Genomic DNA, 26738 nt, shown 5'->3' on the forward strand with positions numbered 1-26738 from the left:
ATATGGTTACTGCCTCTCTGAGATTGGATTTGAACTCAGGTCTTCCTAGCTGCCTCTTTTATAAGAGAGACCTTCCCAAAGCTTTCTACAGCCACCTTTGCTATGTTTGTCAGATTGATTAAAATCTTAGTGCATTTTCGATGAGATTTTGTTATGTTGTAATTACGAGCAAAGATGGATTTTCTCTGTCCAAACCTGAATCTTCATTTTGACCTCTGATTAATCTCTAATGTTATGGGTCTACTGAGTCCTAACAGTTGGAACAAATTGATTTTCTCCTAAGGCATTACAATTAGAGGGTGCTAGTAACACTTAGATTCCTTTAGCAGAGTGATCTTCGTGACTAGTTGTCAGGATCAATTAGTCAAAATAGGAATGTCCCAGATACTCTTTCCTCCACCCCTGATTACCTTCCCCCGGCTGAACTCTGTCTCATGTCAACAGAGCACATTAAGGCTGATGCCCCAGGATTGCTGCTTCTCACCATGATCAACTGAACTTTTCATAAAAAAAAAGTTGATTTGAGAGTGCTTTCCTGCATTATGAATCTTGCCCCAGACTTCGAAAGTTCTGGTTCTATTTGTTCATAATGATCTGGAGTTTGGGAATGGATTAGAAATAATTTAGCGATTGGATGATTAATCATAAAGATGAGGCCATGGACATCAAATCATTCTATCACATGTTCCTTTTTAATAGACACATTAAGATGTTTTTTTTTTCCATTTGTCCAAGGTTGTTGACTAGCATGATAAACAGGAACTTTCAGAGTACCATCAGATCAATTTTCACAATCTGCTGCAATGTTTGCATTTCACAGAAATAATCCTGACGAGCACTAATAGATGAATGTTGGTGCCATAATAAAACAGTATAAGGCATATTTACACCATCTTTACATAGGGAACACCATACACACAGGAAAATCACAGATCTGGAACAAAATAAATTCAATCCCCAACACCCCTTAAATATATCAGTTTGGCCTGAAACAAATATTTATCCAAACAACCTACCGGTCTTTCCTTTTGTGTGTGTGACTTATTTTTTAACATTGTGCTCATGCAAAAGAGAGATTTGCTTTATTGCATTAAACAATGAGACAGTTGGGGACTGGGTTCTATAACCATCTTCTAATATTTTATACTTCATGTTGCTTCATCCATATTAAGTCATGTTTATTGGTGACAGAACATGGGGTGATACGATGACTGGTGTTTGATGGACTACAAAATGACAAGATGTCCAGTTGACTAGAGCTTGAAAAATCAAGATTTCAAGACTCTTGATCATGCACATTTCCACTTCACGCTTACAAACCGCTTTAGATCAGACACATCATTTTTCATTTTGTATTTGCGTGTTTCATTTCGGTTTTTTTTTTTTTTCATTTTTTAGAAAACAAAACAAAACAAAACCAGGTACTGTCCACCATCTACTATTTACGGAAGAGCAGCAAGGACCACACTGACTGCAGAATAGACCATAAGGAAGACATCAGTCAGGTACTGATAAGTAAATCAACATTGGATATTTCTTGAACTATTTTGTGAAGCGGACCATTACTATAACCCATACTTCTGTAACAGTTCCGATTGCCACTGGCGTTTGCGTTCTGGAAAATAATCGGGGATGTGGATTTTTTTAAAATCCTGAATGCATTTTTTCATTTCTTCTTCCACACTCAACTTCTCGCACACTTTCTTTTTAGAAAGATTCGTTTCACGGGACTTGCTAATTAGTGTCTGAAAGAGTTCACTGTTCCTGCGTTTGTCCGGAGGTGGCATCCACTGCACTGGTGCCTTTTTGGAGGGACGATCCAATGTCAAAGTATTTGGTTGATGAGCTGCTGCCTGCTGGGCATTAGCTGGGTTGTCTTGTGGGGTGCTGGCTTCTGAGTGGCTATCACAACTGGACGTGGAGAGCTCATTACAGGAAGTCCCACTTTCACTGCCCTTGTCTGTGACTTTATCCTGCTTCCTATCCTCCCGGTCTTGCTTGGGTGACACCGTTTTCTGGGGTGGTCCTAAAAAGAAAAAAGAAAGAAATGGGAGAGAGGGATGGTTAGCCCAAATATAAGCTACATGTTCCCTAAAATTATCTTTAATCTTAGATAAATCTGTGCTATTGGGGAATAAATCCTCAAAATTAAAACATCCTGCCACTTAATGAAACACGCAGAATGTGGACAATTTTTTTGGTACCAGAAAGGCCTTTAGGTGTGTTTAATGAGCTATTTTAATCATTATCTCTGATCGGATCACTGAAAACAGGATTATTATCCTTGACTAGTCCTGGTTGTCTTTCATAAAGCACTTTAATTAAGTTGTTGTTGCTGCTGTTTTCCCCTCACTACTATATAGTCTATTCCTGTCCTGTATCCATTTTGCTGCCAGGGAAACAAACCTAAGGCTCTTGGTATCATTTTACAAAGTAGTGGTGTTCTTGGAGACTCAGGGGTACAATAGTATTATTTATAATATATTGTATTATAATAATACAATAGTATTATTTATTATTCAAGGGAGGAGATGGGTTTAAGTTTTTTACCTAGTCACTTAATCTTGTTTCCTATTTCGTTGGAGAGAGTTAAGAACAGTTTTCTTACGCCACTTATTTGAAATATAATACTTGCCTTTTGAGCTAAATAATCTATTACGCAAATTTTAAGAAAGTTGCCAAAATAATTATTTAAAACAGCTTATTTCCAGGAGGGCACATATCTTATGCCACTTGACTTCATTATAGGATTTAGAATATATTTTTCAAACCCCAGAAATTATGCAAAATTCTAGGAAGCACTTTGAACAAAAACCTAATTAGTCAGAAGCTTTAGTCCCCTTACATTTCTGCTTTTCAGATGGCAAGTTTATTGAAAGAAATCTTAAGAAAATAAGTTGACATAACAATAGCTAACATTTGTATTATATATCCATATGCATAGAGACCATATCTCCCCAGTATAAAATAAAATAAGAGCAGGAACTCAGTATGTCTCCATTTCATTGTTTTTTGAGGACGAGGATAGCTATGTTGTAGAAACTCATCAACAGATTGGTAATAGGATGTATTTGTCAGTCTGGAAGATGAAATATGAGGTAATATCACAGTTGTAATTTGGATTGGCAAAGGGGGTCTCTACAAGAAGGGAATTCTGGATTCTCGAAGTTTTGGGAAATAGAGAAAAATATCTATGCTATTTTAAATTGTGAAAGGAATATCAAACAACTTATAAGAACTAGTAGGAAATCTGAGCAGAGGAAAACAATGTTTAAATTAAATAAAAATAGTACCCAAGTAAATCTGCTACTTATCTATTGTAGGAGTTAAGATCCTTCTCTGAGATTTTCCTGGCATATTTAACCTGTTAGTAACAAAGTTAACATCAAGGATAACCTTTATTCTGGTATTCCTGTTGTCTCTGACAAAATTTAAGACCTGGAAGAAACCTTAGAGCTCATTTAATTTAACCCCTTCAGCTAAAGATGGAGATATTGATGTCCAAGGAAATTGTGACTTGTTTAGGGTCACAAAACTTAAGTCATTATGGGTATTCATTGGTCCTTATTAGGATTAAATGATAAGTCATGTATGAACATAAACATTCACTTGTAAATGGAGGATAGAGGAACTAGAGAAAAATGTAGAATCCCTTTGAACTTTCCTCTGGCTAATTTCCTGGTGGGGTGAGAAATCAAAACTCGAGTAACTGGAACCCATTCTTATCTTTTTTTATCACTCATTTCACTACTCTGTTTAGGTCTCTTCTCCCCAACACAGCCTCCTAGATCAAGTTAAGCAAAGTATTTATTGAGCATGTATTATGTTTAAAACAATGACTGTACCAAGGATCATGAGGAATACAATTGATTTGAGGGAGACCACATGTACACATGAAATAAAAGGCATCTTTGATTAAGGCTGTCAGAGAAGGACTATTACAAAAAAGGCTGGCTATAAGCTAGATCTTGAAGTACAGTTAGATATTTACAAGTAGGAAAGGATAGAGATGATGCTGCGACAATGGAGACTGAAGGGTAAGCCTTACCAGGGCTTGCAACCATATCTAGATGTCTTCTTTCCATCACCCACAACAGAAAACAAGAGAACTTGGTAGTGGGAAAAAGAGATAGGAGGTGATCTTTTCTCTCTTCTCCTCAATATACTCATACTTAGATTATTGAACTTGAAAAGATCTTAGACATCATTTAATTCAATATCTTCATATTATAGATTATAAAACTAATATTCAAAGGAAAAATGATTTGTCCAGTAATATAATAGAATGATGGTGAAATCACTAGAACTTATTTCTCCTTGTTCTTAATCCAGTGTTTGCTCAAATTTGTAGAACTCAGTACTTCTTTCCAGAGGCAGCTAGATAGTGCAGTAAATAGGATGCTGGGCAAGTCACTGTTAGCTTCAATTTATCTAGAAAATGAGCTGGAGAAGGAAATGGCAAAGAAAACCCCAAATGGAGTCACATAATAAGATAAGACTGAACAACTTCTTTACAATTTTAAAAATAAAGATCACCCAAAGAATTTTTGTTTATATCAACTATCTCATCAATATTTGTCTATTATAAATTAAAACATCTAAAATTGACCTTGCAGATCCTTGAAAATATCTTGAGAACCTCCAATGGTCCCTGGAGCTAACTTTGAGATCCACTGTTTAATTATGCAATGACTAAGACAACTTTAATTTGAGGACAGGCCTTAGTCATGAGGTGATTTTTAAATATATGATACCTCCTATTCCTTCAACCTCATTCCATCTGCTGAGTCAGAGCTTCTCTTGACAGGTGACAATGTCTTTTCTTCCCATTAGAGATAGATGGTTTAAAATAAATGGTTGGGAGAAGCAACACCTTAATTAGAAAATAATTTATGCTGGAGAATAAGTAACTGATGGCAGATTTTATCCTGACAAAACAGGAGGATGCTAGGGATACTAGATATCCCTAGAAAGGGTGATGAGAGGGAGATGAAGGATGAATGAATGGGAAATTGGAGGGAGCACAGAAGAGTTTTGGGGCAATATTGAGTCATTTGAACAAATGTGTATTTACTACCTAAATATGTACAAGGATCTTAGACCTAAAACTGAAAAGGAACTTTATCCAATCCAATATTCTCTTTTTACAAGTGAAGCTATTGAATATCAGAGCATTTTTTTTCTTCTCTATGATTACATAGACAATGAATTGCCCACTTAGGAGTTCAAGTAAAATCCAGCTTTCCAAAACCCTGAAGTCATGTTAGGGAGTATAAGGAAAATAAACACAACAATAATTCAAGGAAACAAGGAACACTAAAGGATTGCGACAAAAAGAGACTCCATTTCCATCTAGAGAAAAGCCATGATGGAGAACATTGGCTCAAAGTCTGTCCTATCAATAATAAGGGATGGGGAGGAGTCTGAGTGTGACCCCACACTTAGGATCAAGGACAGAGCTGGAAAGAACTGGGGAGTTTTAGGATTATCCTTTTTTAAAGGAAGAAACTGTGAGGAGTCAAAAAAGTTGTGTTGTTTAAGTAACTAAGATCCTTAAATGAAAAAAAAAAAACATTAACATATTATAATATCCTTTCCAGACTTTGAAAGTTGTGAAAGTGTAGAAGATATTTTAAAATTGTCACTTTTAAGTATTCCATGATCTTGTAGCAAGAAATAAAATCATTGACATTGGCTGTTTTGAGGAGTTTATAATTTCTAAACTCTCCAGTCATGCACTGTTTTTGAGACTGCCCTCAAGAAAGGGCATGTAAAACTCAGTGCCAGAAGACCCACAATCTATTGATATGTAACTCCTCCAAAAAAGTTAACCATATTTTGCCTTAATTGTATTAGGTAGAAACCAATGTGTTAATTTCCTTTAAGAATCCTATTTTTTAAAGAATATTGATATCATTATAATTATAGTCTGTAAGATTCTCTAATAATTTATTTTTGGTTCAGGACTTCAATTTCAACAATATAGATGAAACTTCCTCTATGATATTTCAAATTGCTTTATAATTTAAGAGTATGAGCATTTTTCCTGGAGACATTGAAAGGTTAAGGAATTCATCATGGATCACACAGCTATGATGTTTCAGAAGGAAGATTTGAATCCAAATCATCCTAATTCAGAAACCAGTCCTATATCCAATACATCATTCGTTCCTTTGCCAGATTTTCTGGTAAGTATTGATTTTAAATGTGATATTATTATTCCTAGGTCTGTTTTCATTTCTTTGGTTGGAGTAAAGGGTAAGTGGTAATGGGGAAAGCAGAGGTATATGCCCTTTATGACAAGGAAAGTAAATCAAATCAGAGGAAATAATGACCTACTTCAGTTATCTAGTTTATTTGTGGATGTCTGCTAATTGCAGACTTCCAGAAATGATTTAAAGCTGAAATTTTTACATCATTCCCTTCAGTGGTCCAAAGCCATTTTAATTGCCTTAAGTGCAATGTAGATAACAACTGAAATAAAGAAAATCTCTTCATATTCATGAACAGGAAGAGTGTCGTAACCTTTCCCCCTATGCTCTTCAAACAGTAATAGCAAATAGACAAAATAATGACTTTGTTAAGAACATTTTACTCTTTGGGCCATTCAAGCCTGGTCAAAAAAAAAAAAAAAAGAAAAAAGAAAAGAAAGTAATTTAGAGGTCTCATCAACATCCCTACTGAGCATTATTCATTATCTTTCTCTCTCCACACACATACACACTCACTGTTGAACTATTACAATTGATTTGTAGAATGTCTAAATGACTTGTCCCAAAAGAGTTCACAGTAAACTATAGGTGAATCAGCTTTCAGGCATAAACATCAACTGCTAAATATGGTTATATATTTTAGTTAGCTAACAGTTATTATCTAAATATTCCATGTTTCAATTTTTATACTGAATAGTTAGTTGTACATACCAGGGTTCCCAAAAAAAGCAACCTCAAAATCTCCTTTTAGATTTTGGAAACTCTACCTGGTAGAGGTGTTTATTGATAGCTGATGGCATCCTTTCCTGCATTTGACAGAGAATCCAATCAGAAGAAGAAAAATATTTTCCTCTTTTGACTGAAAGTCTCTGAGGCAATGAAAAGCAACCCTTCCTCACAAAAACCAAAGAGATCCTTGGTATAGACACAGTTACAGGCCCTCTCTTCTTTCCATTAAACCAAGCAAGCTTAATGTATGATCAATCATATCTTCAGCCTTCTTCTAAGCCTCAACAATATTCCAGAACTCCAGAACACAAAAATACAATGATACAATTCCAAAACTCAAAACTGCTTTTCCATATTTGTTAAGCACCTATTAATTATAAGATCCTGTAGGGCCAAGCTTCTTAAAGTGAGAGTCACAACTATCCCATATAGGGACTTGTAAAGTGAATATAGGGGTTAAAAATTATGATTTATTTACTGATAATAATTTGTGCATTTATTTTTATACCTCTCTACCTGAATCACGTAAAAATTTCTCTGGCAAACAAGGGATCATGAGTGGAAAAAGTTTAAGAAGCTCTGCCTATATGAAAACAAAACTCCTCCTATTTAGCACCTTACAATTGACCAGGAGAGACATGATGTATATGTTGCCAAGTGAAGATGCATATGACTTTTTGTATTAAGTGTAGACAATGTCTGAGCCAAGGCTACATCATTGTACATAGATTCAACAGGGATAAACAATAGCCATTTTATTTCTGAGAAAAAAGACAGAAAAAAATAATATTTTCTCCCATTTTGAGTTACAAAAATTTGCAGATTAGAAGCAATAATAAAATCATTACACCAGAGAAAATAAAGGAAATGGAGAGTATCTTTAAAATGGACAAGGGATTATAAAAGCTGGGCAAGATATGATTCTAGATTTATTCCATTAGGTTTTATTATGCTCCAATAAAAAAGACAAAAAGGCCTCCTCTCTACCTTCCTCCTTCCCCTGGATCATTTAGGAAGGGACAGATCCCCACCATATCAGCATGCAAAATGCCTCGAAAAGCAATGTGTGACCCTTCTAACTGGTGGTAGTCTGTTCGTTTGGATGCTTGTATATTTTGGACGATAATACACGGTCATTTCCAAATGAAACCTCTTTGTGCAACTGCACACTTGACAAAACCTTTTATTTTAATCTCCTTACCTGCCTAGTGATGATAAAAAGACTCTATGTGGATAATGTGGCTGCAATAGACACAATTCCCAAAGGGGAGATTACCCTTTAATAGTACTAAACTCAATGGCGTGTGAATGGTTATGTGGTGCTTGAATTGAACGAACCAATCTATCTTAAAGATTAGAACCACATGCCTCTAAGTAATAAGTGGCTTATCTCAAAAAGAGAAAAAAAATTATCAGGCAGAATTTGTGTTCTTGAGGTATGAAGTGGAGAGTAGAGGGATTGTAAGGTTTGCTTTTTTTTTTTTTTTTTTTCCTCCTTATGTGGCCAATCAGTAAAATTCCAACATTTAAATGGTAATTCTGAGGCAGTGTGATCCAGTGGAAAGAACAATGAAATCAGAAGACCTGGTTTTGAATTCTTGTGGTCCCCTTTATTTTCCATATAAGTCACAATCTCGGTCTCTCTTCCTTCTTTATTAAAAAAAAGGGGGGGGAGGGGGGTAGAATTGGATAACTTAGAAAAATCCCTTCTAGATCTTTATAATCATATGAATGAGACTTTCTTTCATTTTGGTAAGGGACAGTGAAATTTAAGTTGAGTCTATGAAAGACAATTTTATAATAAGCACTTAACATTTGGAACCAAAAATCTCATCAATGTTAGAGATTTCCTCTACTTGAGCAGCCTCTCCAAAACTCATCCTATGCCATTCTTTTTAGGTACTCATGTGAGAAAATGTTAAACTCATTCATGCTACTATTCTTTTCTTTATTTTTCATCTTCACTGCTAAGACTCTTGAAGGGGATTTTTGATTTTCAGAAATATGATTTGAGAAGGGAAAATGGTGTCATAATCACAATTTTCTCTTGCTCATTGATTCCTAAGATATATTGCCTATTTTTCCCCATTGTGTCCACCATCATTCTCTTCCTTTGCTAGAAGCTGATGATAATCAAATGCAATCTCCTCTGTGAGGTCATCTCTGATCAACAATAAATTAGTCTTCTTCTCTGAAATCCCAGAGCACAAATTTTCTATATCACTCATTTAGCATTTACTGCAGTTTTGTTTATCTTTCCTTAGGTTATCTATGCAGGTGACTGCCCAACTCGTGGACCAAAATAATTCTTGTTACTTTATATTTTAGCCAATTAATTCAGACAATTTATGCCAGAACAGAGAAATGTTAGGTAATGTATGGTCCTTGTCCACTTAGAGCTTATAATCTAGAAGGCATAAAAGATATAGGTCATTAATGGTTGGGAAGCTCAGGAAAGCCTTCATGGAGGAATTTATATTTGAAGGTGAATAGGAATTCAACAGGCAGAGGACCATGGACATCCCAATCATAGGGAAAACATGAGAAATATGTGAAGTAAGAAAATATGATCTGTGACTAAAAGAGCATGAGTAATTGAGTAGAGTATAGCATAGGTAAAGAGTATGAAATCATGTAAAAACAGGGTAACACATTAATGTACCATGGATGTAATTAAGGATTTTTATCAACTATTTTAGAAAACAATTTGGAATTCTGCAAGAAAATTTATTAGGTTGTTCATGCCTATTGTCCTAGAAATTTCCTAATGGGCATGTGCTATTTTATGACAAAAAGATGGGACCCACAAAGAACAAAACATTCAAAGTAGTACTTTTGTGATAGCAAAAATAAGTGGGGAAAGTGAGTTCCTATTGTTTTGGAAATGATTGAACAATTTATGAAGGAGTCAGAGAAACATGATCTGGGTAAAATGATGAAAATGGATGAACAATAGAATCGGGAAAAGATTTTCAATTTTTGGAATACAAATGAAATTAATTATAAGTTGCAAGTGAACTCACATTTATGACAAATTCTAGAGGGCAGATAATAATAGGACAAATGACACTTCTTTCATCTCTAGTCGATTCAATGAGATTTTTTTAAAAGCCAACCATGGGACAAGCACTATGCCAAGGATACAAAGAAAGATGAAAGTAGACCTTGTCTTTAACGAGCCTGAAATCAAATGAACTATGAATGCCAAATGTGGATGCAGACATATATAGTTTCTGTGTTAGTTGGATTTGTTCTGTTTTTTGTGATTGCAAGGCTGGAATTTGAATGCCGGGGAAAGATGATTGTGATATGATAAAAAATATCTATACAACTTTTCTTAAAAGGTGATAAGATTTCATCAGAAAATTGGGAACCATTGTGGGATGTAACAATAACATGATAAGATCTGTGCATAAAGAAGGCTTATCTGGCAGTTTTGTGAAGGATGATTTGGAGGAAAAAGGCAGGAGACTATTAGAAAAATCCCAAGCAGAAAGTAAGTACATGTGGTAGAAGTGGTGGAAAAAGAGAAATAGGGATGAGAGGTAGACTTGTTTTTTCTGTCAGAGCTATGAAAAACTGGGTTTTTTTTCTGACTCTTCTCTCCTCCTTACTTCTTATAATATATTAAAGAACAAGTTCCCCCCCACACACACTATTATCTCATCTTTATTCCTACAGTAGTTATTTCATTATCATTAGCCTGAACTTATTAGAAAAGCTTTCTATTAGGGTTTCCTATCTCTGTAATTTTTCCCCCTCATCATTTAATTAACTTATTTAATAATAATTATATTGTGCACAGATGTGATCATTTTATTTTTCTGCTCAAAACTGTCCAATAGCTTTCATTTTTCTGTTTAATAAAATTAAGACAAGTCGACCTGGCATCCAATGCTTCTACATTTATATACAGTTCTATTTTTGTCTTTATCTCATATCATGTATTTCCCACTCAGAAGGGAATACTTGTTGAGTATGTTATCAAAGAGATTTCTGTATAGGTTGGGAGACTTGTTCTCTAAGAACACTTTCTCAATAAGAAAATCAGTGATCCTGTGGTGAGCCTTCTCAACTCTGAACTCCAGCTGAACATAAATGATTGCAACCCACAGCCTATGTTTTCTTGACTCCCTGTTATTCATTATGCCTAGAAAACAAAGGCTCTCATTTCTGCTAATTTAATTCTTACTGCCTTTTCTAAAAAAGGTTTTCCTTCCCTCTCTTTGCTACCCTGTGACACCAGTGGGTCTCATATAGCATTTGCTTGAACTACTCCCATTCATTAATTATTATTTTTAATTTTTTTCAAGAGGCAATATGAGATAGTAGATAAAGTGAAGGTCTTGTAGCCGAGACAGCTGAGGTTCAATCCCTGGCTTTGACTTATATGAGCTTTGTGACTAAGAGTAAGTAATTTAATCACTCTGTGACTTTGATCAACTCTCCAGTTCTCTAAACTACAGAGAAATTTCTGATGTGCATCAATGGAGGGAGGTTGCACACTGCGAACTGAAGTTCCTAAAATTGCAGATTCAGATTTCTTCCCTTCCTCTCCAAAATAATTTTTATTGTTTTCATATCATAATGTTACAAGATAAATACTATGAGGAGAGAGTCTCTTTCTTAGCCAATAGTTCCATAACTCCAAGTACTCTGTAAATAGGAAGTCTTTAATAATGTTTGCTGAATGGAATTGATTTACTAAGAGTAGAATGAGATTGTTTAAAGGTGGTGAGGTCTTATCTCTTCACCTAAATTTTAAGGTTCTGGAGGACAGCCGGGATGTTCTACTTTTTACTGCACATTTCCTATTCTTCAATATCCAACATAAAAATCTGAAGAGATCATAGTTGTTACTATATGAATATTTGTTCTTAGCTTAAAGACAAGTCTTTGATTGGGTCACTATTCCAGATAAAAAGGATGGAATAATCTGCATGTCACAGTACAGTACAGTAAAATTTCGAAATAAGAGGGCTTTGGGAAAAGTGTCACTTAGGAAAAAGAAGATATTTCAAAAGATGGAAAGGAATGAATAACTGACAAAAGCATATTTAACCATTTCAGGAATTAGTACAATGTCAAGGGAACAGCTTTTTTTTTTCTTTCTTTTTTCTTTTTTCTCTGACTAGAAGGATGGAGCCAGTCATAGCTAATGTCCATAATTCCAACAGGTAAATTTATCTTCAGCAGAGCCAGTATCAGAAAGTAAGTGACAAGGGAGAGGGAGAGAATGAATATTAAGGATGTGGCCATTTATCTCATTTCTGAGGCTGCCTCCGACAATCATTTCTATTGAATGATTTCTACTTGACCTTTCTCTCAGGCTTTACTAATAAAAATAGCTGATTTACTGGGATTCATTATTCCAAAATTCACTTCTTATTGATAAGTCAAGTGTTTTAAGCTACTGTCTATTTTGATCCTTACAACTCAGGGGGCTATCATCAACCACAAAATAAAGGGGGAAACTGAGGCTAAGAGAAGTGACTTGACTATAGTCATATACAAGATAAGTATCTGAGTCTAGGTCTTAGGGTTGGAAAGATGTGGGTTCAAGCACTTAATCACTTCCCATCTGCTGTCAACTTTCTACTTATGTGATTAAAGTGCCAGGTCCTAACTTTCTTCCCAGGGCTTCCTGTCCCCAAGTTCATTTTACTATCCACCAAATCATACTTCTCTCTCTAGAGGAAGAAAATGTCACCTTATCCCTGTTTATGAAGAGAAGAAAAGCTATTTCTTAAGTCAATCCTGTGTCCCCTAAATATCACAGTGCCTGATGGATCCAACTAAACATCTCTGAAAATGATCATCAGACAAACTTTGATAATCTCAGCAGATATTAGAATATAAAAAAATTATTTGGTATCAAATAAAGATGATACTTCAGATTATTTCTGAGCATTGAAGATGGGACTTACTGTGACACAAGCGGATTCCTGGATCTTTTTCATGTCGCAAAGGGCCAAGTGTTAAATCTTACAGGTTTCCAGTGCTACACTTTAAAGGTCTCGCCCCATTTTTTCATTTTTATGGTCTTGAATTTACACTTATTTTCATTAGCAGTATGGTTCCCCCCACATCATTTGTAAAAAGGATTCACCTTCCCAAAATTTCCTTCTTATTCTAAGGCTTATTTGCCATGAGAACCTGATAATTTATCCAGCTTTCAAGTCTGTGAGTACAAATTTAGGACTGCTTATTCCCCATCTATAAAATGTTGATACTGATACCTAGATGGAAGCAGATGAGGATTAATGAGATGTTTCTTCTGGGGGAAGAGTACTTTGTAAATAAGGAGGTGGAGGGGCTATTATAGTATCCTATACAGAACACATTTATACTACCATAAAAACATGCTGGCAGTAAATTATCTGGACCTATTATAACATAACAAGCAATTGCCTGAGGCCAGAATTAAAACCTGGTGACAGCAAAGACAGCAGGGGGTAGGGAGGAAACAGTTTGACCAAACACAGTAGCACCGAGGACTAAATGACATTTCTAATATTCAGGAATCTCCACTGCCTGACTTCCTAGTGGTCCCAGCTGTGTCCAACAATTAGGTGAGGTGTCTATTAGCTGAAATATTAGTTAATGTAGATAAGACTGAATGATGATTTTACAGTTGAAATTCAAAGCAGAGAAATGACTAAGGTCCCACAGGATGGTACTTTTCCCAAGTCTCCTTTTGTGACTTGTAAGAATATGTCTACTAAATAAGTAGTGGTGTCATTTGTAATTAAGACAAAACAAACGTTGAAATTAATTTTAGTCAAGAAGGCTTCTTCTATTAGAAATCTGTATCCTTAAATTCATTAACTTTGAGGATAGAAGGATAGTTATTCTCTAACAGAATCAGAGAACCCTAAAATTAAGACCTTGCAGAAAAAATTCTGCTCAGTGCTAAATTCATTCTAGGGGATCCTTCCTGTATGTTGTCTAGCTCCTATTTTATACTTTTACTGGGAGCACAATACTCATTATTGTGTGGTATGCGGTCCAAGACTTGGAGTGAAACTTAAAATTTCTAGGACTGTACATAAGTAACTTCATCAATTTCCTTATTTATTAAGTAGGGAAAATAATACTTGTACTATCATACACTTACATATTATCATTGCATGGTATGTTATCATAAAATATAATAGTATTTTTAGCTTTTTTACCTGTTGAATTTTTTCTTTCTCTATTTGTCCTAATTCTGCCCCAAGCAATTGAAAGATTAAGTCTAATCCTTATCCCATGTGGAAGTTCTATAAATATAAGAGGACAGAAAATCTTAATCATCTCTGCTTCAGGTAAAATAACTGGTTCCTTCAATCATTCCTCATAGGATATGCTGCCTAGAAACTTCACCATCACAATCAACTTTCTGGGTACACAAGCTAATTTGTAAATGTCTCTTAAAATGTGATACCCCAAACTAATTAATTTTGCAATGATTCTTCTCTAAATTGTCTGAATTCTATCCTTAGTCATTCCATCTGCATATAGACAGTACAGATAACCCAATCATACAATCACCTCATCTGACCAAATATTTTATACATATATATATATATATATATATATATATATATATATATATATATATATATATATATATATATATATATATATACACATGTACATATTATTTTTGTTAAGGGTGTTCTTTGGAGGTAAGTTTACTTGGGAGATTAATAGAGGATCTATATAATAGTATTTCAGGAGTGATCTTAAATGTTGCATACTAACCCTATGCTAATGATCAGAAAAGAAGAAAGGAAGGAAATAAGCATTTTATTAAGTATCTATTATGTGCCATAGAGTATACAAATAATCTCTCATTTTATCCTGACAACAAACCTTGGAAGTGAGTGCTATCATCTCCCTTATTTTACAGTTAAGGAAAACTTGAGGTCACAAAGTTAATAAGGATCTGAGATAAGATTTGAACTGGAGTTTATTTTTTCACTCAAAAGTCTAACACTATTTACTGTGCCTCCCAGCTGGCAAGAGAAGCTTTGAATAAACTATTCAGGTATAGGAAAAATAGTATAATTTATTTATTGAAACCTACTATATAAAAGGAATTATTTTAGTCACTCAAAAGAATTACTTTATAAATGTGGGGAAACGATCATGGAGCTTCAGACAGACCAGTAACATCCTACTGCTTGGGTATAAGGGTAATAGAGCAGGGAACTAGTCAAGATATAAGTAGATTGAGGTCTCTAATCAAGGGAATTAAACATAGAAACCCAACGTGTTTTTGAAATCAATGGGTTTATTGAAACCCCTAAACTTTATCAAGGAATCTAAAAATATATATCTGAGAGACTTCCTTCTAGAAGTAAAAATGTTGAGAATGTGTTAAAACAATGGTTTTACTCGTTTTAAGAGTTTAAATTCATCAGTAATTGGTAATAATTAACCATTGGCAAGAATGTACCAAACTTTTCCCATCATTTTTTTCTATGTTTCTTTCCCAGTGAAGAATTCTGCTGGTTTTATATTTATTCTTACTGATCAAGCAAATCATAATTGGGTAGAAAATCATGTTATTTTCTTTGACTCTATCAACTATACATCTAAGAAGTATATTTGATCCAAGAAACATAACTATTGAAGCCCAAACCTATGAAAGAGAGTGGAGAATGAGATAAGTGCCATGGGACTGGAGAAAGATGAATGTTGTGATTTTCAAAGGAGAAAAGCAACTAGAGCCTGAAAACTGTAGATTGGTGAGTTTAATTTTAATTCCTGTCAAAAATTCTGGAATTATTTATTAAAGTGGTTTCTGCTAAGCATCCATAAAAGGTGATTATGGTAAATAGCCTACATGGCTTTGTCAACTATGGATCCCGTCAGAATAAATTGAGAGGAAAATGGTAGATTTAGCCAATGAATGTGTACATTTGAATAATTTTTAAAAGTTTTTCTTCTATTTCCACACACTATCAATTATTTCATGTCTCCTTGTGTTATACAAAGGCTTTCACTGTTTCCGTGTGTGTGTGTGTGTGCGTGTAGTACAATTAGACAAAGGTTTTAATGCTGATATAAATACATAAAAACGATATGGATTCATGGGTATTAAGGATAATGATCTTGCTTATATTTCATGTCTTTTGTTCTGGTTCAAATGTATATTTCTATGTAAAGTCTGAAATCCTTGGGAATTTCTAATGCTAAGTCAAATAGATATTTGGGTCAACAGACTAAAATCCAATAACAGACTTAGGGAGCTAAAAGGCACAATCTTAGACTGCAATCATAATTTCCAGCTTCTTTTCAGGAAGGTAGAATGATTCATTAGTAAAATATGATGGTTCATTAAAGTATCCCCTATGAAGACGATCTGTTCGTTATTATATTTTAGAAGAGTGAATATTTATGGTCAACCAATAACTCTGAAGAGATGAAGGCCAGAAGCTTATAGGAAAGAGAAACAATACAGATATTTATAGTCTGGAATGATGATTCCGTCTTTTCTTTGTCATACCTTTGGAAGTCTGGCAAAGCCAATGAACTTCATATGGGGGGAGAGAGGGTTTTAAATTCATTAAAGTACATTGCATCATGAAAGAAATTAAATATCTTGACACGTGTTTTTCTAAACAAAAGAAAAAAATGAGAGAAAAAGAAAATGGAAAGAAGGAGCAAAGGATTAATGGACATTAAGTTCAGAACTTGTGACTTAGAAAAATTTTAGAGGATAACAGATGATAAAGTATATCAATATCATGAGGATTTGTCAAAGAAATTAGAAATGTTTATTCTTGAGAAGATGTAGAAGGGAACAGAGCTCTTCAGAACCAGAAAAGAGTCCTTAGAGTTCATGTAGCTCAATGCCTACCATCTTACTGATGAGGATATTAAAGCTCAAAAAAGACAAGATTTTTTTTTTCAGGATCCCACAGCTAGTTCTTTTGTCCTTTCCAATACATCATAGATATGATAATTGTACCTAAAGAGTTATTATTTGAAGAAGGAATAACTTTTTTGTTTTTACTCAGATGAGGTCGTAAGAAAAATGAGTGGCTACTGAAAGAATCAAATTTAGGCTAGATATTAAGAAAATTGTCCTAACAAAGTAGCTCAAAAGCAGAAAAAATTGACTTAGGAGATAATGAGTGAAGTTAAATAAGGGGACATCCACTGTTCCCCATTATCCCCAAAAGATAAATGTTCTTTTTCTTAAGATGTTATAAGAGATTCCTGTTAAAAAAAATTCATTGGGTGCCATGTACTTTAGTTACTCCCTATTCAGAGAGTCTGTTATTCCATAAAATAATTCCCACTTTACATTAAATATAGCAATATTACCTAAGCAAAAGGTAGAATTTAGGGAAAATGTCTGAAATTTGGTCTATAATAACTGTTTACATTGTATAGTTCTTATTTATAAGGTACTCCATGTCCAATTTCTCATTCTATCTTCATAATACCTAGAGGCTATCTGTTGTGAATAAACTAGTTACCAATTAGTGCAAATAAAGAATCTCGTGAAATAGTCTCATGTATTTGAGTTGATACCGTTGGAAATTATAATTATACAAAATATAATAATTGGTTCCAGTCCAATGGAAACATAAAATGTAAATTTGAATAAATGCCATTATTTTATCCTAATGGGACTTAGCTGTTTCCTCCCCTCCATCCTGATCTCACAGAAAATAAATTGATGTCATGAAAGGTGAAATGATTTGTCCAATTCCACACAGTTGCCAAGTAATAGTCCTTGGATTCACATCCAGGCTCATGGACTCCAAGTCTAGTGATCTTTTTGGCGTACCAGGCTACCTCCCGGGTTGCATCTTTATAAAGTGTGTGCATTGAGAACAAAAAGGGAAGTGAACAGGGAGAAGTGGAACCCCCATGTCCTACTCTGTGGATTCAGGAGCTGAAATCAGTCGCTATTTGCAGAGCACTGAAATTAAATTTGTGACACCTTTAACACTGACCCTTTGAATGACGTGGGCCTCTTGAGCAGCAGTGATTCTGCCATAGGTCCAGGAATTTCTGCTGAGAGCTTTCAGTGCCTAATTAAATAATGAGCAAATCTTGTCAGAGCTGGGACGCCTTGAACTTTTCATGTCAGCACAGAGTGAACTATAATCCAAACCTAATATTTCACCAGTGGCAGTAACATCCATCTCCTGTTCTGATGTTATAGTCCTGTGTACTCCATATGAAGAATTGTGATGGGATCGTAATGGGGCCATTACAGGATGAAAAGAACTTATCTTATCGGTAAGGTCTTATCTATAGATCAATCAAAATGCCTATTTCAGGGCACAGCTTGCACTTTAAATGTGTTTTTCTGGTAAACTAGTCTCAATTACAAGATAGAACTTTGATATAAAAAGCACTAATGTAAAAATACCTGAGGTAATTTAAGCAGCATTCATAATAGAATATGCTGTCAATGTGATGCACCTTCAATAACTCTACATGTAGTGTTAAGGGCACAGGATGCAAATGCATGAGTCTTTTCCTTTGAGTCCCATGTAGCTCATAGAAAAATAATCTGCATGTGTTCTTGCTGTTAACACTACAAAAGACTTAACAGAATTAGTTGATATTTGGATAAGAAAGTCAAATACAGGGCAGGCTCCTGTAATTTAGGGGATTCACTGTATTACAATCACTGATGTGTATTAGAGCACTTGACTGGATGAATTGGAATTGCTGCCATTGCTTCCAGAAACGGCATGTCAACCACCCCTGTGCCTTCCCAGGCCAAATACAACAAGTGTTACTGCCCTTTATCCTCCCCACCCTGTGCACCAGAATGTAGAATCCATGATAACGTGCATATTTTATGGTTTTATATATATTCACAGAACTTAGCGGGGGAAGAGAAAGGAAGAAGCATTCATGTGGCATCTACTGTGTGCTAAACCTTTTACAGAGATTATCATCACATTTGATCCTCACAACAATCCTGCAAAGTAGGGGATCTTATTGTCTACATTTTGCAGCAGAAAAAAAGTAAGACAAATAGAAGATAAATAACTTGCCCAGGATCACACAGCTGGTAGTATTGGTGACTGCATTCGATTTCTTCTTCCTGACTCTAGGCCAAGCTCTTTATTCCCTAAACCATCTCATTTCCATCCCCACCCTCTTGTCTGTCTATACATAGATACATACCTGTTTTGTGTATATGTGTGTATATACATATATATATATATATATACACACATATATATATATATGTAGAGAGAGAGAGAGAGATCTATGAAGAGAGAAATAGATATCTATAGTTATATAGATCTATATATAGATATAGAAATAAATATATATATATCTAGATTATAAATACAAATATATATAGATCTATCTATCTATCTATATATATATCTAGATCTCTATATCTATATATATAAATTTGGATTTATGTATATTACATATATTATATATATAAATTTAGATATAAATGTGTAAATCTATATATCTAGATCTATATAGATATATGTACACTTATATACATATACATAGACATATAATTATTGAGCACTTAATAACTGTACTCATTCCAGACATTGAAAGATAATAGTTATGTTGTTACATTCTAGAATGGAGAATAGTTTAGAATCTAAGAAATGAGAGAATTTAAATCAATAAAATACGTTTACTTGCAACATGTCATGGTGGTTAGCAAACTGGTCTCAAAGCTAGGGAGACTTGGACCTGGTTTCACCTTCTTTTGCATAACTTTAGAGTAAAGTTTGCCTGGAAAATGCCCGTCTGAAATTGCGAATGGAAATCTCTCACTGAGACCTCTCCATAGTGATGAAATGAGACTAAGAGAAAAACCAAGTCTACAAGTACAGAGTGAGGTTCTCTCAATGACCGCAGGCTTTTTCCTGAACAAAGATTTGTCTGAAAAAATAGGATGTTATATGATGATGAATCACAGACCAGCCCAGCCTGGAATACTTCCTGCTGGAGAGAACCAGAGTCAGGGAAGAGGTGCAGGGGCCATTCCATTTCAAATAAACAACGTAGATGTAGAATGTAAGAAGGCAGGACAGCAAGGACTGGAGCCTGAGTCTCATCAGGAGACCTAGGGGAGGACTTCCAGGACATTAGAATAGGAGGAAGAATCCCAGGGGCTTATGTAATGACATGGACAAGAGTCTCAAAGGCACAGTCCTATTGGGCCATACCCCACTGGAGTGAGGTTGATGAGACTGAAGAAGTACAAATCACTATACTAGGCAGTGAGAAGTGCTGAGTGCTGGGATGAATAAAATATAATGATCCTATGAAGGTATAGTCAAATAGAAGAATGAGCCATGGGCATCCACAAATCATGTAATGTAGAGAATTTGTGCAAAACAAAAATGTTTGCTATTTATTTACTCCACTTCAAATGAAATGCACAAAATGCTCATCTTAAACTTCATTTTTTTACATTTTTCATTGAACATCTTTCTCTAGCAGAAATGGATCCTCGCGTTTCCTTTAAGAGAGCCCACCTAAGTTTTACTTTAAAAATTGTGCCCAAAGTTCTACTCTGGCAGAGAGGGATTGGAGTAATAAACTAGAGAGAAAAAAGAAAAGGCTGAGCCCTTTCTTTGGAATCCACAAAACTAGATCCCTTTGCAAAGGATGATCTCATAGGGTTTTATAATAAAATTAGAGAGCTGGAGCTGGGAAAGACCATATACACTGTGTCTGCTTCTGTCTGCTTCCTTCCCCTTGTTTTACGGATGAGAAGCCAAACTGGAAAAAGATAAAGTTACTTGGCTTTGAAACCTGATTTTCTGACTAAAACCAATACTCTTTCTATTGTATCCATATAAGGCCTCGCTGAAGAAACAAAGAAAGACACAGAACTGAGGAAAGATCATAATTAGTGTTATTTGGATAAAGCATGAAACATCATAAGAGCAGAAAATACTTGGGATAAATCTAAAAACGTAAGTTGGAGGGCCTTGAATGCCAAACTGAGGAGACTGGAAGTAATGGTTTTTTGGGGGTAACATGATCAGCAGGGTGCATCTGGAAGATTCACTGCAATGTGAAGGGTGGATTGGAGAAGAGAGGGTATTTTTTCCAATGTAGAGGAAACTAGACATACAATTGTATGGACTTCCCCTTCTTCCTGATCTTGTCCTTAGAGTCAGCCCTCCCCAAAGACCTTTTTTTTCAGGAAAGAGATCTGTTTTCCATTGTAAAAGAAACAAACATCTTTACTGAGCTCTTCTGTCCTGGATACTGAGGAGAACCTTGCAGACCATGAACACTGATAACAGCTTTTCCACTTCAGCCATGTGAATTTACACATCAAATTCAGCTCTGAGAAGAGCTTCTTTGTCTTGAGACATCACCTTCTTCAGGTGTGCTCTGTCATTTTCTCTTAGTATAGGTGCAGAATTAAGCTTCTTTAAGGCAGGTTCCATGTCTTATACTGCTATAACTAGCACAGAGTTTTCTACTGAGGAGATGTTAATAATAGAAGAACTGGGAATATAAAGAAAAACAAAAACCAGTCCTTTTGGAGGAAGACACTAGAATTAAGAGAAAGTAATAAACGTTTCTAGATGAAAAGGATGATCAGAGAGAAGCTATAGTTTGGCCTTCTATTTTTTTAGGATATGGAAGGAAGGGAGACACTGAGTGTCTCAGGTAATATAATTCAGGAATGGAAGACCAAAACTATAATCCTAATTTCTCGACTGCTAATTTAGTGGGGTTTTTTGTTTTCTTTTTTACTATGCTGCATTCTTGCATATAAAGATAAAGTAGATAATGAAACTGGTTGGGAGAAAAGAAGGCTGTATTCATGTGTTTCAAACTGGAAGGGAATGAGTTTATGAAAGAAATATGTTCATATTAACATTATATATATATATATATATATATATATATAAATGATAAAGGCAAAGAAGTGTGCAATGAAATTTTGAGTTAGTAAGGTAAAGAGACTCTATACATAGAACATTTTTTGGTAACCATCTCATTCATGGTCTTTGAATTCACACTTCCCTCCCTTTTCCTGGAGCTTTGACAGTGCATTCAGTGATTATTAAGCAATCCATGCAAGGTGGGATAGGGAATAGATGTTTAATTTAGATTTAGAGATAATTAAGAAAAGGAAGCAAATCTGGCTCTGTTTGGCTTTTATAGTCCTCCTTGTGTTAAGTCTGATGAAAATACTATCTGATGATGAACTTATTCAAATATATTACTGTCCTTGGGGACTAGAGTGAAAAATGAAAGTGTAATGTGTCTGTTTAGGGATAGAAATAAAGACTTATGGGATGTCCCAAAAGTCTTAGTGCGATGTTAAGTTTTAGTAACTTCAGAAGAATAAATATTGCAAACATTAAAACAAAATCATTTGAAGTTTAATTATTTCAATTCCCTACATGTATTTAGTTTTTTTAAAGGAAATATTGATTTTTTTTTTTAACAAAACAGAGCACTCTGTCATGCATTAAATCTGGGATAGTTTCTGGATGATACTTAGAGGGGTGGATCCCTCTTGCTTGGCTAGCTCAGTTACCTGATGCATCTCCATTAGACTTTTTTTATGTGGAATCACATCAAAACTCATCTTATGCATAATCTTAAGCATAGGACTATGAATCCAATTCTTTGACTCACTGAGCAGCAGCCAATAAAAGTTATTATAAAGTTTAACAACCAACTAGAATTTTGTAAACAGAAGATAGTAGTTAGATTGAATTTTAATAAGAAACTCATTAATATTTAAAAAAACTAAATAATTAACTTTTCAAATGTTTTTGAAAGTTTGTGGCATTTATAGTTCTGAAGTTATTAAAAATTAAAACTGCACTCTAAGATTTTGGACATATGCTGGCAAGTTACAAATCAAAATTTCATTCCCTAATCTCCATTCTTGTGTGTGTTATTTCTCCTATCATAAGGTAAATTCCTTAAGGACAAGGACTTTGCACTTTTATTGTATCTCCAGGTCAACATAGCATTATGTCAAGTACATAATAGGTACCTATTAACTGTTTTTTCCAGCTAATTTATTCATTTTTTTCTTTTTGGTGCTTTCAGTTTCTCCTCTTCAGATAACTCTTTCCCCTCTAACTACAATCATGAAACAAATCATGAGAAACCCTTTCTTATATCCCAATGTTCTGAAAACTTTACCATCTTCTTTCCTTCTTTCTACCAATTTTATTAAAATAGTAATATGCCATCATTTCTATTCCTGTTACTCTTATAATCTTTCTTTAGTTCCTATCTTTCGATCAAATTCTCTATTCAAAATCACCAAATGTTTTTTTAGCTTCCATAACTCTTGAATTCCATAGCATTCACTATGTTGCCATCACCACACATCCCTTAGCATCCTTAATGCCAAATGGTACTACCTCTTCTATCTCTTTATCAATCCCATAGAAGCTAAGAGATGTTTGGTGAAAACAAGACAAAATGAAAATTAATACAAGGAATAATTTCAGCAAATTTCTTTCCCTAAGTCTTTCTGTTCTCTTTCTTTGGTATTTCAAGGATTCTTTTGATCAGACTAGTTGATCTTTTCATCTATGGAGTCATTCTCTCATCTTACCAATTAATGTTTTTCAGTTACTAGCTAAGAATGATGTATTTGATGCTAGAATGGAGAAAATACCAAGAAAATACTGAATTTGAATCCTGGTTCCTGTGAGTTAGACATCCTCTGGAAAAAAAAAAAGCCCAATTTCTCTAGCCCGCCTATTAATACTATATTTTAGATGGCTTTAATTATATTTGTATGAGCTACTTCACAAAGGTGAGGGAATTATTCTGTAAGCTTGAAATTTAGTATAATAGAAATATATGTGTTGATATTTTTTATCATTACTACTATTCTTACGAAGGTAGTCATAACAGAATGTTGGAAAAAATAAACAGTTGCTACCTCCCTCATCCGTTCAGCATTTCAATCTTTTGGTTAAGCCTAGAATGGTATACTCGGCCTCCTTGTACTTTTCTTAATTTTCCTTCCAGGAAAAATTGGGCATAAAATAAAAAAGGGTGTGGAGTCTCGTGGACCTTTATTGCATTATTGCCTTTGATCTTCTTAGCCTTCCTTTGCTTCTGGAACTCAGGGCCTTCTTAATCCTCTCTCCCACCACAGAGGCAGAGTCAGGTATTGGGATATAACTGTTCTATGATTTAGTAATATTGAAATACGAAGGAGAGAGCAGCCCCTAAGAAGTAACAATACTATTTCCTATCTTAGAAAAGAAATCAGCTAAGTAGCTACAGTAATTATCTCTATACACTTTTCCTCTCTCCCAGAAATGGTGTTTCTAGTTATTACCATAATTGTAATAGTGATTGCATCCATGTTTAACCAAAGGCAGCATCAGAAAGTTGTTTTTTTTTTTTAAACTACATCAACCCTAATTTATCCCCCGCCCCCTCTTGTATTTTTCCCTGTGTATACTGACACGGTGGAGGACTAGCCAGCAGGTGAAGTAATTATCTGGGAACTCTGCCACGGAGACCATCAGAGGACTGCAACATTACCAGAATGCGTCTTAATAAGTAGCCATTTAATCCACAACTAAACCTTTTTATTGCCACTGCCATACAATGATGCCGGTCTTTAATTGGGGTTCTCGTGTCAAACTGCATCAACACCATCAAATGCAAAATAACCCTAAATTGGATGTTTGATACAGGACTCGGATGCTCCAGAAACACAATCTTTATAAACATTCCCCTTTAACGGAGAATTTTTTGGAATCATGCTAACCAGAAGGGGATAATTAGACTTTGCTGAAGGAGGGAGTATGCCCTGTGAAAGCTATCACCTCCATGGACTTCAGCAGCCACTGGATTCATTTCTTTTCTTATCACATTGCTGATCATCCCCTCCCTAAGTAAACAGTGTAATCACTCAATAACCTAAAAATTGAGCTCTCATAATGGATGTCAGAAACAAGGATGGGAATTAAAATGATTTTATAAAATGTATTCCAGTCCTGGGATAACATGTGATTACTCCCTGGCTATATATAATAATCTCATTTTTGTAAATGTGTTAATTTTCAAAAATAACGTCATGAGTCTTTTGTATTAAGTGCCATAAATGGGGCGATGAAATCAAGAGGAATGAGATGTGATCAATCTGGAATCTGGATTTTTTTTTCCTAGGCAACAGGAAATAATATTTAATGACCTGGTAAGATGGAACTTTATGTAAGCTTTTTAATATGCATGCACAGCAGGGTTTGCTTTACAGCTGATTCTTCCCCAAAGAAGAGCAAAGACGAGGGATATATCAGGCAAAGATATTTAATGAAGGGATGGGAGTTTCAGGATTTCTCTTCAAAGCCGTGATAACCATTGAAGAATATAGGAATCAAATGATTTTCATCTATTTGTTTTTTACCTATGAAGTGGGCCCTTTGGGGAAAAGGTCAGGTGCAATAAATAAGAGGTGATTATAGTAGTAGTTGTTTGTCCTTCTTTCTTGCAGAGATCCAGGCCATGCAAGTGAATTCTGTTTCAGCGAGGGAAATCTATGCAAAGTCACTTCTATCCCAGAGCCATCTTGCTCCAATGGTCAGACTGATAATAACTGGAGATGGCCCTTAATAGAGGTTTAAGGAAACAGGGCGTTCATAAGAAGGAAAAGCACATTGCTTCAGCTTCTATGAATTTCCATCACTGTGATTATTAAGCAACTAATATTTAACTAAAGTCCTTCTACTAAATCTATCAATAACGTATTAAATTCCTGTTATGAGAAGGGCATTATGCTAGGTAATAGTGACAAAAAAATCACACCAACTAAAATAAAACAAAACCAGCTCCTGCCTTAAAATAATTTCTCCTATTGATGGAGGACAACATATAAACTGATGATGGATGAAAATTTGAGGAAGCAAAAGGTACTAACAATTAGTGAGAATCCTAAAAGGGTGCACGAAGGAAATAAGGTGAGATAAGCCTAGAAAAGTAGGCAGGGTAGGGGCAGATTGTTAAGGGCTTTAAATCCCAGCCTGAAAAATTTATATTTTATGTTTGACACCAGAGGGGACTTTGGAAGTTGTCTGGGGGAGCGAGATGATCAGCTTGGTACTTTTGAAACAGAGCAAGTAGTCGAGCTAAGGGGCTGTAGTAACAGCACAGGTAAAGGGTAGAGAATATCGGAACTAGGGTGATGGCCACACACATGGAAAGACAAGAATGGAGGGTTGTGTTGGAGAAGTAAAATAGACAATACTCATCAACCTCATAGGGTGAGTGTGACAAGTGTCCACAACAGTGTGCTAAATGTTGGTCAGAGGAGAGGGAAAATATAAAGGAAAACTAGAAGATTTTACTCTAAGATATTAGAAATACAACTAAATACTAGGCATGGGTTGTAAATATTATAAGAGTTTTATGTGTGTGTTTTCACAAGAAGATGAGAATGAGCATGAGCTGAAACTAGGGAAATTAAAAATTCAAGGGAAATAGTGGAAAATAAAGATACAGTAGTGTTTTGCAAGTAGACTGTGAGAATATTGTTTGATTAAGAATGGAAAACAATTTCTCTTTAATAGGGAATAGTAGGATGAAAATCATATTTCAAAAGGATTAATGTGGCAGTTGAGTATAGGATAAATTGGGGTTAGAGAAAAAGAGTGGAAGCAGAGAGACCACAATAGCCATCCAGAAGAGATGCTTTGAGGTTCTATTGTGCAGCAGTGAATGTGAAGAGAGAGAAATCCTAAAGAAAATGAAATGAATAAGACTGGCAGTTCATTGTCTACAGGTTAAAATAAGGGATGAAAAAGGACTCCAAGTTAGTAGAATGATGACTCTGAGGAA

General features: G+C 34.9%; 1 protein-coding gene across 1 annotated transcript in view; it reads right to left on the minus strand.

Moving 5' to 3' along the window:
• Window positions 1-670: 670 nt before the first annotated feature.
• KCTD8 (potassium channel tetramerization domain containing 8) overlaps window positions 671-26738 on the minus strand; it is a 249947-nt gene continuing 223879 nt past the window's right edge. Inside the window, exon 2 of the mRNA XM_031943160.1 lies at window positions 671-2026. Within this exon, the coding sequence (XP_031799020.1) occupies window positions 1566-2026 (461 nt within the window). The 3' untranslated portion in view covers window positions 671-1565. The remainder of the gene's footprint in view (window positions 2027-26738) is intronic.

The sequence above is a fragment of the Sarcophilus harrisii genome, chromosome 6 (assembly GCF_902635505.1).
Source record: "Sarcophilus harrisii chromosome 6, mSarHar1.11, whole genome shotgun sequence".
NCBI classification, from domain to species: Eukaryota; Metazoa; Chordata; class Mammalia; order Dasyuromorphia; family Dasyuridae; genus Sarcophilus; species Sarcophilus harrisii.